This window comes from Vulpes vulpes, chromosome X (genome assembly GCF_048418805.1).
Source record: "Vulpes vulpes isolate BD-2025 chromosome X, VulVul3, whole genome shotgun sequence".
Classification (NCBI taxonomy): domain Eukaryota; kingdom Metazoa; phylum Chordata; class Mammalia; order Carnivora; family Canidae; genus Vulpes; species Vulpes vulpes.
The window spans coordinates 114,043,983-114,064,965 of NC_132796.1; the positions used below are offsets into that span (position 1 = coordinate 114,043,983).

The following is a 20,983-nucleotide window of genomic DNA, read 5'->3' on the forward strand; positions in this document are numbered from 1 at the left end:
GGTGCACCGAGGGAACAGATCGCTAGCAAACTGACATCCTGCTTGCGTTGCTCAGAAGCGTGAGGTTTGGGCTCTGGTATTGGGGTGGAGCAGAGTCATCTGCTGTGGCAGGAGAAGAAATTAGTGTCTTCTTTTGCAACCAACCTTCTTGGTGCCCGCACTGACTGCTTTGCCCGCCTCCACCCCAGGACACCTTCTCCCTCTTACGTTGTGACACAGCAGTGATGGGCTTGGGTTGTGCACCGCCAGTGTATGGTGTTGGAGTCTGATCCCATGCCCCGTGTGCAAGATCTGAAGACGGGACCGTGTCTGGCTGGTCACACTTCAGCCTCCAACACAAAGATGTGGGGACCCACAGCAGCCGTTTGCAGCTCTGATCTCACCCTGTGCCCGGAGAGGAAAGAGGATGCCAGCAAGTGTTATACCTGTGGGTGGTGTCTGAGACTCCAAAGGACAGTCTGCCTTCTAGGATCTGGACTTGGCATCTTCCTTGACCAGATGGGGTCCAGATGTGGGGCCTGGGCTTCGTGTGTCTTCCCCAGATGGTGATAACACCTGCTGAGCACTCTCATGACTGGTCCAGCGAGCTCCTCTGTGCCTAGCATTGTTCGTACAGGGAAAGCATAACGTACGTTTGGACAGCCTTTCGATGTTGCCACTTTTTTTTTTTTTAAATTGGAGAAATGAAGTGTTGTTGATTCTGGAGACAAGACTATCAAAGTCACTTTGAATTTGTCAGTTCAAGGATTCCTGTGGAGAAAGAGGGATGATGAAGTGTAGTGGCATCTTGCACTCCGTGTATATCAATATCTAGTTAAGCTGCCATGGATGTTTCATGCTCTGGACTCTTATTTTGTAAATTAAAAGTTACGATCCTCAGGAGCAAACTAGGCTACCAAGGATAGGCATTAAGGTCTGGGATGTATTCAAAACCTGTCGACTATACTCTTCTATCAGTGTATCTCTTGTAATTCCTTTAGCTATTATGTTCATTTGCATACCAATTATCTAATTAAGTCTTAACATGGCAGTATTAACATGGGGAAGGAAAGCAACATTTGTATAGCACCTGCTAGGCATTTTACATACGTTTATACAATTTACACTTGCCCCCCGTATATTTGCTCACTTTGGGTAAGATTTCAAAGCAGAGGGGAAAGAAGACCCAATGGACAAAATAAAATCCACCACTTTTGAGACGTACAGATTTAGTGTGATATGCACATCCTTGCATTCCAAATGAAGAAAACCATTGCTTCCTCAGGAAGCATTTCATTGTATAAAATCCCAGGGCCTGGAGTAGATCTTCAGTATTGTCTGGAAGCTTCTGTACTGATCCTCCAATGGGAAAGCCTGAAACGCCACGAGTCACAGAGCTACGCAGCGCTTATAAAACACATGTGCCTTGAGGTCATTCAAGGCTTTTGACATCTTTCATTGTTAGTAGTTTGCCATTCAAGCCAGACACCTTTCTTTGTGAAGAGCTTCCTCAAAAGGCTGTCAGTTGCCTATGACTCAAGCTATGGGCAGAGCAAATCGACAGCACCACCACAGAAGAGGAAGCGTGAGCGAATGAGTGATTCAGGGTTTTGTCGACTTCCAAAAACATCCTTCAACTCTCCTGTGATTTTGTTACAACAGGCGAACTCTGGCTGTGGGCTCAGGACAGAATTACAATTGGTCTGCGACATCTCAGTTAATTCCTTTCCCTTGGGACTTTGTAACATCTATGAATTCTGAGCCCTAAGTGGTTGGCAACACAGAGCAACTTGAGTTCAGTACCATTCTGCACAGTGGACTGACTTTGGGTGTGGGGGTGGGGAGCCTGCAATTGCCGGGAGTATTCAAGCAAGGGCAAGAGGAGAGGATTCTGGAAGACTAGCAGGCATGAGTATGGTCTCTAATAAGCCATTTTCTATGTTCTTCCGTATTGCAAAGAGCTGGTCAAAATCTTAAAATCATTTGGGAGTCAAGAAAAGGTTTCTCTGCTCTCTGTGTGACGTATCCATTCGGGTAGCCTTGGCTTGTATTGTTTCTTTTTTTTGATAACAAGGGAGATCTGAATGACCTACATGACTAATTAATCTTTTTCTCCTTTTGTCTTTCTCTTTTCCTCTCAGCCACTATGAACAAGACCGTAGTGCACTTAAGAAAAGGGAATGGGAGCGGAGGAATCAGGAAGTCCAGCAAGAAGACGATCTCTTTTCTTCAGGCTTTGATCTTTTTGGGGAGCCCTACAAGGTAGCTGAATATGTATGTAATTTCTCTTTCTGGAACATGGTTGCTTGTTACGTTTTTGAACACGCTAATCAACATTTAATCTATTTTTAAAGCTCCCAGATAATTTCCAGGAGAATATATTTGACAAATGAAATCTTTGCACACCCTGTACTGGGGGCAATTGCAGCTTTCTGAAGAAGTCTTCAGAGACCAATTCTGTCTTCTTGGGGGAGTACCGTCAAATGTGGACGGGACTAGCGAGACTCCCCATCTCAAAGGAACCCTCTCCCTCCCAGCACTTCCTAGAGTGGACAATGCCTTCTTGGCGCTTGTCCCCACTTTGACTATCAGCAAGGCAGCCCCTGAAGGCTTCATCAGAAGGTCAATGGCTCTGTGTCTTTTCTCCTCCCAATCAGCGCCATCCACTGCCGGCAAGGCCACTGCTTTCCTTTCCCATGTTAGGTTGTTAACAGCTGTGGAGTGGTTTGAGTGCTCTTTGAAAATCATTGTTCTAGGACAAGGGGAAAAGCCAATCATTTTTTTCCTGGTGGTTAATCATCCTGCATGGGGAGATTGCCTCAGCCAGGGAGGGGGGTGAGTATGCCAGGTTGATTGCCTAGTGCTATCGTAGCTGGTTTGTAGCTCCAGTAACACTCATGCCACTATGTCTGCAAGTACTGATTTCACAATGACTGCCTCTGAACTTTCTATTTGGGGTGGGGCTTGGGGGAAGGATCTTGTGGAATTGCTGGCGGCTGGTGAGAGTTTATTGAAATTTAGTAGCAGTGTCATTTTTGTAATGAAACAAAATGATATAAGAGTGAAGACAACAATCCAGGGCAGTTTTTGAGAACCATGCTTTTACAAGGGCACCAATTAGGGGACAGTGACTTTTGGAAAAGGAAATGACAGCATGGGCACAAATACCACTTTTTGGGTGGAGAGTAAGCTGTTTGGATCGGTGACCAGTGAGACCAGAGTCTTGCTATCTTGTTCACCATAAGTAAGCAGCTCTTGACTGAGACTCAGGTGCCTTCCAAGTTCAAGAAGTCTGACCAAGAAAGAGAGTTAGGTTACCTAAACTACTCTTCTCCAATCTGTCAATAGTAGTATGATCCTTAAAACAGCACTTTCCCTAGCTCAATTGATTAAATTTACATACTACCTTTGAATGCAAGTATTTAGTGATATGATGAGTTTAGCAGACATTTGTTGAAGGCCCTCTATGTACTAGTCATGTCTTAGACCAATGTAGAAAGAGGAATAATGACTTTCTGCCCAGTGGCAGACCTCCTCACGAGCGAGGGAAGGCACGAGTGCATGGTAGCTGCTACAGAGATAGGTGGGGGACAGGTTAGCGGAGACTTGGCACCTTCTGCCGAGGAGTTTGGACACAATTCTGTATCTGAAGAGAAGTCACTATAAGCTTTCAAGTAAGGGAATGGCCAGAGCAGACAGAGAATTTTCAAGACGATGTTGAAAATGTGTTGAGTTGGTTGGAGGTGAGGCAAACGAAAAGGCAGATAGAGAAGATTTGTAGTTAGCTAAAGGGCGTTCATGGCAGGGAGGATTTCAGGCAGAGCAAGGAAGTTGACATGACAAGACTGGGGATCTGACCGGATGCAGAGAAGGCAGGACAAGTGTGAAAGATTCACATATTTTTGACTTGAGTAGATGGCAGTCTCATCAACAGGTTGTTCAGGAGGAAACAGGGTTAGTGCTTGCAGAGAAAAAAAAAGAATTCTGTTTTGAGCATGCTTGGTTTGAGATACCAGTGGGACTGAAGGCAGATATGGATGTAGGGATCTAAAGCTAGTGAGAGTGCTCAAGAGAGCGAGTTAGGTGTTAGCAGGTAGGTGGCAGTGGAAGCTGTCAGATTATTGAGCAAGAAGGACAAAGATTATCTTGGGGAGCAGCAACGTTTAAGCAGTGAAAGAGATGGCAAAGTAAAGTCCAGGAACCTAAAAAGGAGTGAATGATCACAGAGGTAGGAAGAGAACTAGGAGAGAATCCTTTAATAGAAATCAAGGGGATACAGGGTTGTCTGGAGGAGTGATTTGTTATTTGTGTCCCAGAGGTAAGGAAAGGTCAGGACTACAAAGTACCTGTTGGATTTGGTAGTTAAGGGAGGTGGATCAGTGACATTAGGGAGAGTTGTTTTATTTGTTGATGGTGGCACTCATTGTGGGGAGCCAAACTGCCTGGGGTCTGGAAGTAGAAGAAATGTGAACACGTTTAGAGATTGATGGGAAGGCCCCAATGTCAGTTAAGAGGGAGAGGGTGAAGGGACAGGAGGAAGAGGTGATGATGAATGAGGTAAGGCTTCCAGAGCAAGCACAAAATCAAGAACATGTGAAGAGTGATCAGCCATAGGAAGATGTTGTGGCCTCCATTTTTTCCAGAAAATGGAAGAGAGGCTAAAAGATGGTAGATGCCTTCTCCCTTCTTGAGGAAGAGGAATAACCAGATGAGTTTTACACCTCATCTTTGGATAAGTTAGAAAAATGAGCTTTACTCAAAGAGTCATTCTTAAAGTTCAAAACCTACTCCATTCCCAATGCTATTTCCATTATGAGGTGTAGAACCCTTGGTTTATCCCCCTTCATAACTTTAAGTCATGTTGAATTAATGGCCTTGTACCTCTAAGGTAAGGGCCATCCCTTGTTAACAAGCCTGTAATATAGACACGTATTTATTTTTAGATGTAAGCAGTGTATTTCTGAGTAAGCAGTTAAAAAACCTGCTATCACCATTTCCAGAAGTTTTCAAAAGTCATCTGTCTCACTATGACAAGGGTATATCAGGGAGAGGCGCTAGGTGAGAACATTTGTCTAGCTCAGGGCCAGGCCTATTGTGTGATTAGTAGCCTGTCACCATTATGTTTCCTGATGGGGAAGAGCTGTTATCCTTTAGTCAAGACTGTATAGGAGAGAAATTAAGCTAACAGTTGATGACCTAGTGATTCTCTTTCTTTCACCATTGCTTTGATGACCAGCTGCCATCTTTGCTGTGTCTGTGTTCAGGATTCTCTGAGAGATCACTGGAGAGTATGCTTTTCCTACCCCCTTCCCATATTATGATACTAGAACTGCTGTGCACCTCTATCAGCTCCCTAGACCTGGACTGATGTGGACACCCTTGGAGTATCTGGACATGCCAGTGGCAGGGAGAGTTTTAGAGCTGGCCCATGGTCTGTTGGTAGAGACAAAGACATATCCCAACCCTTCCTTAGGGTTGTGGTGGGAATGCTTATCAAATTAAAAATCACAACTTCTGGTGGTGGATCAGGACTTTCAGGAAACTTCTTGCCACCCTAAAGCCTAAAATGTGGTCTGATCAGTTGTCCAGTAGTGTTGGTAGTTCATGAAGTAACCAATGAGCATTGGTCCCTAAAACCCACTGCCCTTTCTCAGCAATTAGAAGAAACTGTGATCTCTCATCATCCTGGCTGATTTCTTTCCTTTCATTGCTTCACCCCTACCATTCACAGAATGGAAAGAATGTTGACCACCCTTATATTTGGTTGGTGATGGGTAACTTCTCTGGGCAGCTGCTTCTGTCACTTATAACTCCAATCCGACTTTGTGCTATGGTGTTGAGAAGGATGTCTTCAAAAGCACTTGGAAAACATGAAGCTATATGACGTGTGTAGGCTAGTGTGGGAAGACTGGGCGAGATGAGGATGAGGAACTGGCATGTATCCAGTGCCTGCTGTACACCAGCCACGTGCTAGGGCTTTATATGTGCTTGGTTAGTCCTTATGACACCTGGAGTACTCGTTTTCCTCATGTTGCCCACGAGGAATTTGAGGCTCAGAGAGGTGAGGTAGCTTCTCTACAGCTTCATATCCATGCCAGTGGTGAATCTAGACCAAGTTCTGTGTGGTTCAGTACCTGTCACAGGAAGCTGTTTATCCTCCCACTGGAGGTCAGAAGACCTGATAAGCTTATTACCTACCTCCTGTGGGACTTTGATGAAGAAACTTCATTCCTCTGACCTATAGTTTCCTCCTCTGTGAATTGAATAATAATACCTGATATGAAATAATCCCTGATAATAGTAATAATAAAGCAACATCAGCAACTAACATTTTATAACTCTTTGCACTCTACGAGAATGAGGAAAGCGAGGCACATAGAGATTAAGTGGCTTACCCAAGGTCATTGGGGTTGGGAAGGTAGAAGCCAGAATGAGATCAGAGCTGCTCTGCTGACTCACATGATGGTTGTAAGGATCAAATCAAACGAGTTGGGAGACCTTGCTTTGAAATCTGGAAAGTGCTGTACAAGTTTGAGATATTATCGTTATTATAATTAAAGAAATAGCAATTTACAGCTTAACAGATTAACTGAAAAAATATTACAATTAGAAAAAAAAGGAATGACTAAATCACATACATTAGCCACAATGAAATAAAGGGAAAAAATGAGCCTCAAAACTTAAATTATTTTGCTTCTTTTTATCAAAAAGAAATATGATGGTACAGTCGCCTCCTAGCGCATTAGTCTTGCAAATGAACTTCTACTACTGATTTGTAGATAGCATTAGAAGCAAACTGAGGCAACTTTGTGTTTCTTGGAGTAGCGAGAGGAAAAAAGCTTAAATGAAGGAGTGCTGTTAGTCATTAGCCACAAACCAGACATGTAATTTATGCCTGAAAATACTTGGAAAATGCATTTCCTTGATGATGGAGAAATTGTGATTACTTAGAAAATAAGAGCTGCTGAGGTTACCTTTGAGAATCAACCAATTATCTAGAACGGGAAGTAAAGAATTGGCCAATTGAAAGAAGCCTGTAATTGATCGAAATGGCTAAATTTCATTTTTGCCATGTTTATAATGTCTGATCAAGACTGCCAAGAATACCTTGCTCCTTAATAGGATCACTGAGACCCTGGAGGGTGAAAAAGAACATTCAGTGTAAATCAGAAGTTGCTGTTGTGTATAATGAGAGTCCATTGTGTAGGTTTTCTATCCGGTGGCTCTTATGTGTACATCTTGAGAAATTTAAAAACTGCTTGACAGTTACCCAGCTCCAGTGGTGGAAAGACAGGGAGGTGACCTAGGCGACCTGGACTGTACTGTTAATTATTTGGAGATTGTTAAATGGTGGACTTTTTGAGGCTATCTGTCTGTGTGTCCTCCGTGCCTTACCCTGCCTCATGATTGTTTGACTTTACCAGTATGTGTCTTAAGCATGACTATGGTAATTTCTACTTGTAGCCACGGCACGTCTATTATGCAAAGCATATGGATCTTCCTTCAATCAGCAACTGAAAATGTCACCAATGAACTCAACCTTGAACTGCCTGCCATGCAGTTCCGCTCACAAGTCCCTCTGAGGCCATTGCTCTGTGAGGAAGCTAGTATAAGGGAGTTGACATCCCTTCATTCCTCCAGGTTCTCCCAATTCGGCCCCTGTGTCATTTGTGCACAGGAAAACCCCACACCTGGAGCTATTAGCCTAGCCCCTAACTCCACATGTAGATGTGCCTTCACTGAATTAGACGTGAATGCAATGCTCTTCCTTTAATCATCATAAGAAAAAGCCACATGAAGAACATCATTGCATCTTCTGTAGAATTGGTGCTGAAAAAAATGTTTTATTGTTAAGTTTCTTTTTAAAAAAGATTTATTTATTAGAGAGCGCACACGTGTGTGTGCGTGTGCAGGGGAAGAGTAAAGGGAGAAGGAGTGGGAGATGATCTCAGTCAGACTCCATGCTGAGCTCAGAGCCCAACATAGGGCTCCAGCTCACAATCCAGGAGATCATGACCTGAGCCAAAACCAAGAGTCAGACGCCTAGCTGGCGGAGCCACTCAGGTGCCCCATGTTCAAAGGTTCTTGTAATTGAACCAATAAGAATTCCTTTTTACATTTTAGTATCTGGAAATCATTTGTCTTATTTAATAAATTAAACTATGCTTCCTTCCATCAGACAAAGAGAATTCTGTAAGCTCTAAGCTTTTCCTTTTTGTCTTCGCTACCAGGGAGCTCAAAGTGCAATTTGATGTTTAGTCACGGTAATGGAATCAGACTGACTTTTGCTTTTTTATTTACGTACCTTTTACTCCAAGCTGTTTCAAAGCCTTTATTTTGATATAGGTAGGGTATGAATTATAATTTGATTCTGTTCGTGTTAGTAACAGTTTTTTTGAGTGCTTGATATACACCAGACATGGTGCTAATAAGTCTTGAGGATATAAAGGTGAACAAAGGGTGGTCTCTGACCTTTAAGAGCTCATACTTATATGCAGGAAAATAAATCATTACTGTAGTATACCTTCAATGGTGGGAGGTTGATTTTCTAGACCTAGTCAGAGAACTTTTAATTTTCCTCTGATTTTATTCATGTAGCTATAGTTTTAGACATTGGCCAGTTCTCCTAATTTCAAGCATATTTTAAAACCTGGAGATGGGAAAAAAGAATCTTTGCATGCATTGGAAACCCAGAGCATTATAACAGTAGAGGTAAATTAAGAGACATTAAAACCTAATCAAGGTTCTCTCCATTGAAGAAAAGATGAACATGTCCCTTTTATTTACTACTGAACAGGAACAGAAATGTGACTAGCTTGCTTGCAAGCAAATGAGTCTTAAGGTTCTTGAGTCTTGACCACGTTGGCCTGGAGAGAGTGAGTTACTTTGTGCTGGTCTCTTTGACATCTCGAGACACAGTTCTGATTCTGTAGAACTCAGTTTCTTTTTTTTTTTCTCCCCCCTCTCCCCCCCTTTTTTAAACTCCGTTTCAATGGAAGTTCAGGCAACTTTTAATGAATGTCCAAGAAACTTCCAATGAAAGTTCAGCCAGTTGAACTTTGAGCTTCCTGGTAGCTAAGGCAAAAAGGGAAAAGTGCTTATCTTACAGAATAATCTTTGCGGGAATCTTTGAGTTAGGGGCTAGGCTAATAGCTCCAGGTGTGGGGTTTTCCTGTGCACAAATTCATGAAATGAAGCAGTGTAAAAACAAAGACATTTAACATGGAAAATGAAATGGTGTTGTCTCCCCCACCTTGCTGGGTCAGATCCTTGAAAATAGTCAAGTACTAGTGTTCATTAGGCCATCATCTACCCTAAGAGGTTAACTGTTTGAGGGGCCATAACAAGTTTGCAAGTATCTAAAGCTTGCATCAAATTCTTACTGGGCGCTCAGCATGATGAAATCTCTTCATTTTGAATGAAGGGACTGAATGGGGGGATACTGGGTTTTGGCTGCTGCCCAAATGTTTTGTCACAAGCCACCATGGAAGGAAACCACCATATCCAGAGTTTATTCTGGCCTTAGCTGAAGAGTAATTTGTACCATTAAAATGGACAAAACTAGGGATTTTCAGGGAATGTGATTTCTACCCATCTCTATCCATTAAATAGGCCTTTCAAATGTACTTCTGAAAATGGAGTGAGCGATTATCCAGCCGAGGATTATATAGAATGTTAATTGTTTAATCACTGCTTTAGCACCAAGGTTGCATGTGATGCAATATCAGATGTTCTTGTGGATAAGAAAGGTGAAACGGACATTTATTGGATTTCTGAAATTCCCCATCCCCAAGAGAACCCTTTTAGCAGATATTGAGCATACTTTTCCTTAATCTCTGGAATCCTATTTCCCTCACTGCCCTCATTTCTTTGGAAATGTCTTATATGATTTCACACATGCTATGATTTGGATACCGCATACAGTACATGGAGATCATGTTAACAACGAGGCCAAGGTCACCAGTTTGATTACTTCTCTGGTTGCTCCTTCTTGGTATCCTTTGCAGGCTCCTCTTCTCTCGATCGCTTAAAAAAGGTTGATACATCCCAAGGTGGCCTCCTGAGCCTGATCTTCTCATTCTGTGTTTTCTTTCTCTGGGTGATTTCATCCATTTCCAGCACTTCACCCTCCATTCATCTGCACACTTCCATCATCACATACAGAGAACAGCACACAGCCAGACAGCCTAGGTTTAGACTGAGATCCCAGACTTGGGTAGGCACACTCCCTGTGTATTGCCAGGAGCTTGGGCTGAGTTAAGGGCATGTGAGAAATCTGAGATGTTAAACATCTGCAGTGGAGGCTGTACCAGTGGGGAGGTTGTCACCCCTTCCCATGCATGGAGAGCATGCCCATGGGCTCTCGGGACCTAGAGGCTACATAGGGTGGGTGTCTTCCCCATCCAGTGGTTCTGCTGCCACATGGCTCCATGGATGCCTGTAGCCTTGTTTCATTGCAATGGCTCGTACCAGGGTAGTGCAGCCTGGGTACAAAGAAGTCCTTTGCCCTTCCAAATACAACAGCTTGTTTTGAGAACACCTCTGTCTTGTAAAGGGAATAGTAAGAAGTCACTTTCAAAGATGAACGGCTGAGCTTTCTTCAAAATCTATATGCCGTTTCCAAGCATATAGCTGTCTACCATTTTCTAGTTATGAAAGCCGTGCTTTCTGTATTACAAAAACCCATGCGGCAACTTAATGATTTGAAAAACAACCACAGCCATTTTAACAAGATTAGTATTTCCTACAGGGGATGATATAACCGGTCTGTTGATTGTCCATAGAATGATTTAGTTGCCAACATCACTTTGGAAATCTGACTTTGTTTTGATTTACGTAGGCAACAGTTTGAGTTCTTGAACAAATTTTTTCTAGATCATTGAAAAGACACAGGAGAGCTTGAGTCAGTGTTGATGAACAATTGCACTATTTCAAAGTAAACAAACATGAATCATCAATATATACACAGTTGCCCCCAGAATATGTGGGCTGACACCAGTAATTTATACAGTCCTTTGATGAAAAGGAATTAGATTCGCTTTAGTCATGTTAGCTCAATTAGATGTTGAGCTTTTCTAAACCAATGCATTCACGACTGCACAGTTTCACTGATTTCCTTATCCAATGGGCTAAGCCTTTTTCATGGTATAATGTGGCGCAAAGGGCTGACGTGTCAAGAACAAATATAAGTCAAACGTTCCATTACAATTCCAGTGATCACTAAACTGAAGTTGTTCATCACAATATGGAATATAACCATTCAGTTCATCTGACCTAAAGTAAGTTACTTTGCTAATAAAATTCATAAGCGACGTAATTTAAAACTTTCTCCCAATGAGCATGTTTAAGGACAGGCCAGGGAGTATACAGACGTTAATCACACAACTCATTCCAAGAGGCTCTTTCAATAGTGTTATTGATTTTTTTTTCTTACATTAGGACATGAAAAGTATGAAATTATATGGCAGCATGAGAATTTTAAAGAACCCTATATGCTAGTCTACTTAGGGCATCTGTTTGAAACATTAACATTAGGAAACACAAACCTATTCATTCTCTCTCCTCCCACCCCCATCTTTTTGTTATTTTAGACAAACAAAGGGGATGCACTTGCCAACCGAGTCCAGAACACGCTGGGAAACTATGATGAAATGAAGGATTTGCTAACTAACCATTCTAATCAGAATCATCTAGTGGGAATCCCAAAGAATTCGGTGCCCCAGACTCCCATCAACAAAAATGAACCAAGCTTTTTCCCAGAACAAAAGAACCGAATGCTCCCATCTCACCAGGATAGCACTCACCCCTCGGCACCAATGCCTCCACCTTCCGTCGTGATACTGAATTCCACTCTAATACACAGCAACAGGAAACCAAAAGCCGAGTGGCCCCGAGATAGTCAGAGTGCTAGCACTGTCCCAGCCAGCCAGGCCAGTGGTCAGCCAAACAAGTTGCAGCCATCTACACAGGACCAGCCCCAAGCCCGACTGGAAGACTTCTTTGTTTACCCAGCTGAACAGCCCCAGGTCGGAGTAGTTGAAGAGTCAAATGCATCTGCAAAGGAAGATGGTAGTCTCAAATCCAGTGCAGGGGATCCGTTCAAAGAAATCTTTCAATCCGTCTCACCAGAAGAATCTGAATTCACAGTACAAGCTCCTGGGTCTCCCCTAGTTGCCTCCTCTTTGTTAGCTCCCAGCAGTGGCCTTTCAGTTCAGAACTTTCCACCAGGGCTTTACTGCAAAACAAACATGGGGCAGCAAAAGCCAACTGCGTATGTCAGACCCATGGATGGCCAGGACCAGGCATCAGACGTCCCTCCGACACTGAAGCCCTCAATTGAATTCGAGAACAGCTTTGGGAATCTGTCATTTGGATCCCTCTTGGATGGAAAACCCAGTGCAACCAGTTCAAAGCCTAAACTGCCCAAGTTCACGATTCTCCAAACAAGTGAAGTAAGTAATTTTTAAAGTTTTGTTTTGTTTCATTTTTTTCCTTAGTTGACTGCTCTAACCTCTATAATCAAGTATTCACCAGCAGCTCTTATTTACCTTCTTGAGCCATAGAGGAGACTGTTCAAGATCAGAGTCTCAGTCTCGATCTTCTGTCACTTCTGACTTGGCTGATTACCATTCTGCAAATACAGTCAAATCTCCATAATGTGGAATGGCAACAGACAAGGTCAGTCTGAGTGAATGAGAAGTTGCACTTAGAAAATAGTCTCAGAGAGTGCACTTGTAGTGATATGTACGAACTAATAACACTGGAGATTATAACTGGTCATAAGCAGTGTGAGGTCCACGCAAAGATTGGGAGTCACCATAGGCCTTCACTAGCAGATAGCATCTCATAAGCACAAAGCACAGAAGCTCCTTAAGGTACAAGAATATAAACATGTGGTTTGCTGGCATCGGAAGTGGAAGGCATTCTTTAAGAATCTTAGTTTCTTGAATGCTTACTGGGGCCATTCCTTGGCAAGATCCTAACGTTGTCTTCTGTATCCCTCAATCTTGCCTTCTGCACCAACCGTCTTGCACAAGTACCTCCATAGCCCTCTTATACTACCTTGATCCCTTCTGTCAAAGCCAAAGGCATTATACTCAACCACCATCCCACTGGGTTTAGAGTGACTAAATGTCCCACCCATCTCAGGAATCATTGCCTTATAAAAGAGAAGTCGGAGGGACCACAGCCTCTCCCAAAGGAGTGAATCGCTAATGATTGGATCCCAGGCCTTGTGGCTCCTGGGTGGGGGTCATATATTGGGTGCCCCCCAGATACCACCACGTAAGCGGCTGCCCTACTGCACCTCCAGCGCTTGATTGGAAGAAGCCACTGCTTTTAGATTGGATTCCTGTTACTGGTGCCTAAAGGCTTGAAAAGACACAGAGGAAGAAAGTAGGTTGAAATTCTTACTCAATGGGAGGCACAGACAGTCGGTGTGAATTGTTGCAGATTCCAAGTTAGTGGTGTCTGAATTAGAGAAATCTGACTGTATGCGCCGCTCTGGCTCTCACACCCTCGTTCGCACTCAGCAGATGCGGGGACTTCAGAGGATGATGGGAACACCGAGGGAGGGAGGAATGGGGCTGTGGGTCATATTTTCGGAATGCATGCTTTTCATATCTTTTCATTTCTGAGGCCGTCTTGCTTCTTGTATCATTATTCATCAAGTCTTGTCAAGCTTCCTCCCAAAGATCTCTCCAGCCTGTCCCCTCTTTACCCTCCCTGCCTTCGGAGTGCCCGTGGGCCCCTGTGATGGCCCCTCCTCTCTGCTCTGCCTCTAGTCTCACCTCTCTTCCAAACCATCCTCCATTCGGGCTGACATCATGGGCAGATCCAACCATGTCACTCCCTGCTTTGGATTCTTCCAGTGCCTTCGCATCGCTTCCTGGACAAGGTCCAAGTTTCTTAGTCCTGCATACAAAGCTCTTCACTCTGATTCCATGCTCCTTCTCTGACTTCCCATTTCATCATTTCTTCACCTGCAGACGAAGTCTCAGCCATGTCGAGTGGCTACCTGTGGTTCCCCGTCATGTCACGCGATATCATGCTTCCTTGCTTTTGTGCCTGCCGTTTTCTCAGCCTAGAACGTCTTTCCCTCCCCTCTCCCTTGTCTTCTGGTGAAGCCCTGTTCCTCCTTCAAGTCTGCTAGATTGTTCCTTTCTCTGTGAAAGCTCCCCTGCTTCCTCTGGGCTCCTCTAGCGCCTTACCATTGATTTATGTGTCTGTCTCCTCTACTAGACTGTGAGCTCCTGGAGAGCAAGGAATGTCTCCTTCTTTGTATCCCGAGCGCCTAGCAAATGCCTGGCACCCAGTAGATACTTAATAAATATTTGTTAAATGAATGAAATTAAAAAATGGTTACTTGAGTACATTTTCTAAGCCATGGTGTTAATCAACTACCACAAACAAAGGGAAATGAATGCTTGAAAATCCATCATCAGTTAAATCTCTTTAGTTGTGCCCTATCTGCCTGTGTCTTACTCTGCTCTGCTCCTGCACAGTCGTTTCGAAGTCTTCATCCTCATTTCCACTGGATGACTTCATATGGGATTGAAATCCTTAAAATCCAACAAGAAGCCTGTCTTGGGAGAGGAGTATAATGAGAGGCTGGCATGTATCATTCTTGTCCCTTCTCTTGCCCTGGTATCTGGTGTCATTCCCTCCTGCCACAGCAATGCCATCACTTGGGGCCAGTCTGGGAATGGCACTGGCCCATTAAAAGGTCTGTCAGCCTGTGTCTGGACCTCATTAGCCGAGGGACAGGTCACAGACCCAGTGAGATTCACTCCATTGTAATCTCTCTCTTAGATATTCACAACATGGCTGACCCAGATTCAGAAACGACTTCATGCTTTTTCTTTTTTTTTTTTTTGCCTTTCTTTCTTTCTTTCTTTCTTTCTTTCTTTCTTTCTTTCTTCTTTCTTTCTTTCTTTCTTTCTTTCTTTTTCTTCTTCTTCTTCTTCTTTCTTTCTTTCTTTCTTCTTTCTTTCTTTCTTTCTTTCTTTCTTTCTTTCTTTCTTTTCTTCTTTCTTTCTTTCTTTCTTTCTTTCTTTCTTTCTTTCTTTCTTTCTCTTTCCTTTTTTTCTTTTTTTTTAAACTCAATGCTCTGGCACACCAATGAGAGCTACGTTTCCAAAGAGAGTCTGAGCTGTCTTCAACTCTGGAGATGAACATCCAAAGAGCCACCTATGTGCACACAACCTTTGGTGATGGTACAAATAGACTTTGGTAGAGCCTCGTACAAAAAATGGGTCAGATGTAATAATGTCATGATGAGAGATCAGTGGAGAGAGTACTTATTTTAAAATATAGGTCTCAAAGAAGGATTTGAAAGAGGGATGGTCAGAAGCTTAGGGCCCTCAAGTCAGGGGAACATATTGGCTTCAAGGGAAATGTGGAAACCAAGAATAGGATGCAAGGAAATGAGAAGTCTGACAGCTGGCCCGAGAACTTACAAGGGTGTAGGTTAAAACATGAGCATAAATATAGACAGGGTGGAGCATTATGGAGCATTGCACCTAATGGAGTTTATGTGGCTAAAACTCTGACCAAGTCTGGAAATTCACCCTATTAAATCTTGATGCACTTTTCAAAAGCACTTAGCATGAGAATTCAGCCCCGGTCCCTGGCGCCAAGAGGTCCAGGCATTGGGTTCTGGGTCCCCAGTCAAATTAGCCATCACTGATGAGTGGTAGCATTATTCCTTGGTTATTGCTAAAAGGGCTTGTCCGGAGAGCAGCCAGGGGGCTCTGTGAGTATTCCCCACTCTGTCCCTGGCTCTAGTGAGAGACGCCAACTTGTGTGTTCATGAAGTACATTTGGGAGCTGTGTGAAGTTGAATGACCAGAACACAGACAGTATTCTATGATGTACAAATAAGCAGATATGAATATACTTGTGAGTTGAGAGACTGAAGTAGAATGAGCATGTGCATGTGCCCATGTTTGCTTATGTGTCTATGCTCGTGTGTAGAGTGGGGAAATTTTATTTATGGCCCATCCTTGAAACATTTCCTTGCTTCTTAGAATTTCTGTATCCATGCTAAGGATTCTAGAAATCTAACCGACTTTATTGCAAAAGGTCAGCTTTTCAATGGAAGCATGCTTTTGGAACAAAATAATTTGTTTAAAACTTAGTTTTGCAGAATTTACTAACATACCAGGCAACCTCCCCCCACCCCCCCCCACCCCAAAGACTGATGTGTTTTGCAGTTGAGCTTAGAAGAATTTTCTGGGAACTGCGTCTGAAAACAGTAAAAGACCTATTTATATCAAGTGGAAACTGAGGGTAGCTTGCAGATGGTATTTTATTAGGAAATGAATTTGTTAATAAATGTAGCTTTATACTTGATTTTATTACAGATGTTTTACTTATGTTTCTCATTAGGATAAAAATCTTTTTGGTGTGGCTAGCTTTGCATTTTGGCACAGTTCATTGGTAGGATTGTTTGGGGAGGTAAATAATCACATGTAAATTAAAGGATCGATGATAGATATTAAGTATTTCCATCTTAGGTCAATAAGCTTTCATAAGTACAATACTAATGGGTGGAGTGCCATCACCATAAAGTATCATTTGCCTCACAAGCTGCTCTTGCCTGTGACCTAAGGCTGTCTGAGGCCACAATTGCCTCAAAATTAGGAATCTCTTAGAAGTGTTTAATGGAACTGATACAAATGATGGGATCTGCCTTTAGCTTATTTTAGTGGCTGGCTTTGTTGACCAGCTGAAAAGTTATTGCTTGCATTTGTGACTTGCTCTATTGGTTTTGCATCCTATGCAGTGAACACTGTGGGTATAATTAGCTTTATTTATTATGAGGTAGATAGGAAGCTCAAGTCTCTTGTGGGAGAACTGCAGAGAACACTGGTAGCTTAGCATTCGTGTGCTGGATGTGCCCCAGCAGCCCCACAGAAACCACAGAGGCAGCTCCTTCAAAGGATGGAAGGCCATCAACTACTGGGTGCAACCGGGTCAAACAGATTTCACTTGATATACATCACGAGTTTATTTTTGGCCCATTCTTATGGAAACAAAATAGTCTCCAGTCCAGGGTAATAATAGGATTTATTCTCACTTCATCGGGAATGAATGAAGATACCTCTGAAAGTCTTCACACATTCAGGGTACCAGCAGAGGCCTTGATCTTAGCACTTATTCCATGGAAGTGTAAGATCCAGAAAGCTTTGTAAATCCTCTGCCAGCCCATCACCTAGTGCTTGCTTTTTATTGAGGCTTTTTGACTAACTCTTCCAACCACATGGTGCCATGGGTGCTAAAATTCGTTTTCCTTACCACACCTCTTCATTCCCCCAGAATTTTAGTGTCTCCCTAAGCTGACTGAAGTGGCCCCAACTAAGCATCTGGAAAGGATAGCCAGTAAGACAGATAGAACCCAGCCAGAGCCTTGCATCGTTTGTGACTGAGAGGAGAGAGGTGCCGAGTAATCAGGAAGGGTGTCTTGGGGAAGGGTAGCCAAGACCATCCTCATAGTCTTAGGGCTGTTTCACCAGACATTGATGCATAGAAGCAACTCCAGAAGGTTTTACAGAGATAGAATGCAAGATAAATTTTGAACTTAGGACGCCTGGGTGGCTCAGTGGTTGAGCGTCTGCCTTTGGCTCAGGTCATGATCCTGGGGACCGGGATCGAGTCCCGCATCAGGCTCCCCACAGGGAGCCTGCTTCTCCTTCTGCCCGTGTCTCTGCCTCTCTCTGTGTCTCTCATGAATAAATAAATCAAATCTTTAAAAAAGTTTTTTTTTTTAACCTGACCTTGAATACTGGGTGGGATTACAGTAGGTGAAGAAGGATCAGGAGGGAAGTTCATACTTGTACAATTCAGTGATAGGTGGGGAGATTGGCAAGTACAAATAAGGGAGGTCAGAACCTGCAAGATACATTCTGAGGATGGGCCAGTTTGTCTGCAGCTGTGGGGTTATAGCACCAAAGTGCGATGTGGCAGCTGGATGGTGATGGTTAACTTGAAACTTCACTTTTGCAATGGCTTCATGTGCTCTGACCGAGGACCTCGCTCGAGCCTGTTGCTCTCACCAGCTCCAAGCAGTAACTTCTGAGCTCCGGTGTTCCCTCTTCCCTCTTTTCTTGCTTTGGAGACATCAGCTTTTCCTGACAGTGCTTTCCCAAGGTTCTTTCTACAGTAGTGCTGAAGTGGTTGTTCTGGACCATACTCTCCTTCCATGCTGCCCCCCAATGTGCATTGTCTCTTTCTCTCCATTTGCTCATCAGAACGAGGCAGACTGAGGAGTAGAGCTCAACTTTGGCTTTAGTAAAGATCTTGCAGATCCCTGGTTTTGTTTTTGAGTGTTTTTTTTTCCCTCCTCATTTCCTCGAGTCCTGTTCTTTAGCATCTGTATTTTCTTTTCTGAGGCTGGATATAAGTGATTGTAGCCCTCGGCATCCTGGAACGTCTGCTATTTTTTGCTGTGCTGTGCTTTTGAATCCCTTGTCACTTCTAACATTCTTTTGTTTGGAAAAAAGCCAAAAGATTGACTTGTTCTTATTCCATGAGAAAAAAAGAAAACCTTTAATTCCTATACCACGCAAATTTAAGTCATCCTTAATAATGACATGTCTTTAAACATCACTGTTTATTAATAATTTCAGTGAATCTTTAGAAGCTAGCTGAAAGTCAATCTTATGTGATGGAACACATGGTGTACTAGCAAGTAGGGCTTGGATGATGTCCTACTGAGCTGTGGATTCCACGTCTGGCCTTGACTTGCTCTGTGAAGTCTTGAGAGAGCAATTTTGCCTCCTGTTACATGAGGAGTTTACGCTGGGTCTCCAGTGAGGTTTCTTCCAGCTGCCCATCTCTAAGGGCATGCTTCTCCTTTGCAACGGGCCCAAACCTGCCTTGCTTGGGAGGTAACTTCAGTTGTTCCCTGGTTGCCCACACCCTACTGAGAGTCTGGGGACAGCGTAGAGGGATGTGAACCCTGCCTGCACCAGCCTCTTAATCAACCACTCTTCAGAACAGCTGGGGAAGTTTTAAGACTAGGTAAGTAGGGGAAAACTAGAATTGGATCTTCCTTTGGGGTTGGATACTAGCTCAGCCCAGATTCAACTAATTTTTAAAAAAGATAAACAGCTATCTGCTATAATTCACTGGAAAACACCAAGCTGTGAACTCAGGAAATAGCCTCCTAATCCTTTTGTCGCCACCCACTCACATCATGAAAGATGGAGAACTTCTATTTTCACATTACTTCTCGGAAAATATTTTGACAGATTCAGTATGCAGTAAAATGATAAGCTTTTCTTATGTGTGTTCCAAATCATCCTGTTATCACTGGATATATCGATTAGCTTAGTACATTCTGAGCCAGTCATAAAAAACAGGCTGCTCACATTCTGTGTTAAAGAATAAGAAAAATTGACAAGTAGATAACCATATTGATTCAACCCAAATAGTGAATGCAAAGGGCTTTAGAAAGGAGTTATAAACTCTTTACGGCTGTTGTAAGTCTCTTTAGTATTTTTTAATTGATGTGAGAACAAATAATCTTTAATTAACTATCTTTTTAAGAAGTGCTGTGCTTTGGTTACCAATGGAGTTTATAATGTTGGTGACTATAATAAACACCTTTGCCTTTTGTACTTGATAATTTATAAATGCTTTCACATACATCATCTTATTTTCCCCTAGCTACATTGAGGAGTGATTGACAACAATTGTGTCTGTTCAAGGTATACAAGATGTTTTGATATATGTGAACATTGTGAAATCATCCCTAGATTGGGTTAATTAATATATCCATCACCTTATATATCTGCTGGTTTTTGAGTATGTGGTGAGAACACTTACAATTTTACTCTTTTAGAAAATTTCAAGTATACAATACAGTATTGCTAACTGTGGTCACCATACTGGATAGTTGATTTCTAGAACTTAGTCATCTTCCATTACTGGAATTTTGTACCACTTGACCAACGTCTCCCTCTAGCCATCTTATTTGGATCAGATTCTAAGACCATCCAGGGTTATCATCATTCCCTTTTCATAGATGCAGAAGTGTAGTCTGAGAGAGACTTAGAGTTTCTCGCCTAAAGTCACACAGCCAGCAAGTGACTCTGCTGGGACTAGAAGCCAGGTCCTCAGTGTCGTTTTCATGATGGCATTTGGTGTCCAGCGTGCTACTATATATGTATGGGTTAATTTTCTAAAAGTAGCTTCTCTGCTGGCACATAAGGGGCAAGAGAATAACAAGCTGAATCCAGCTTAAGTTGAAATTCCCTTGCTGGGTTCATATTTCAAAAGTCTGGGGCCAAGCATACCAAAAGAGCAATTTTTCTTGTGGTATTACAGGTTACAGTCATATGTTTTTCATTTACAAATATGGTGAGAAGTAGTGTTTTTGCAATATTCCTAAATGAGTAACATATGACACAACTTGTTAGAGGACCTTTTCTTGGTTCATGAAGTTTCCGAGTTTTTGCCTATTTGGTAAGATGGTTTAAGCAGAGTGCTCAGACAACATAGCTAAAATCTGGATTTCTGGGGCTGAAACAAAACCACCATGGAGATAAACCTGACACGTGACTGAGAGGTCAGTAAAAAGCAAGCATGTAAATAATCGCTATAGAAGGTATGAGTAAGACTTCTCTCAAATGTCTGAGCCCCCCACGTAGACTGATGAAAACGGCTTACAGATCATCAATTTGCAAGAGTAGTTAGCAAAGGATGGGCAGGTTCCCTGGCTTTTATTTGTAGATACTACATGGGTGATTCTCCCTGGACGTCCACACAATAATGCAGGTCATCCATGGACTCCCTGCCCAGAAAGTCACTGTGAGCATAAGTGAGCTACGTAGCTGTGAAAGGTCTTTGAAAAATTTATAAGACTCTAGAAATGGAAGATATATTACTTTTCTATAGATGCCCTAACAAAGTATCATAAACTGGATGGCTTCAAACAGCAGAAGTGTAATCTCTCATGGTTACCGAGGCTGGAGATCCACAAGGGTGTTGGCAGGGCTGA

The 20,983-nt window shown here is 42.8% G+C and overlaps 1 protein-coding gene across 4 annotated transcripts in view; it reads left to right on the forward strand.

The window, feature by feature from the left end:
* Positions 1 to 20,983, forward strand: part of AFF2 (ALF transcription elongation factor 2) — a 466,427-nt gene that overhangs the window by 149,024 nt on the left and 296,420 nt on the right. For 2 of the 4 annotated variants that reach the window (XM_072744692.1, XM_072744690.1), the window contains exons 2-3: positions 2,121 to 2,241; positions 11,571 to 12,431. In XM_072744692.1, the coding sequence (XP_072600793.1) occupies positions 2,121 to 2,241; positions 11,571 to 12,431 (982 nt within the window). Of the gene's footprint in view, positions 1 to 2,120; positions 2,254 to 11,570; positions 12,432 to 20,983 lie in introns of all 4 variants that reach the window. The other 2 variants (XM_072744689.1, XM_072744691.1) reach the window with 2 other exon arrangements.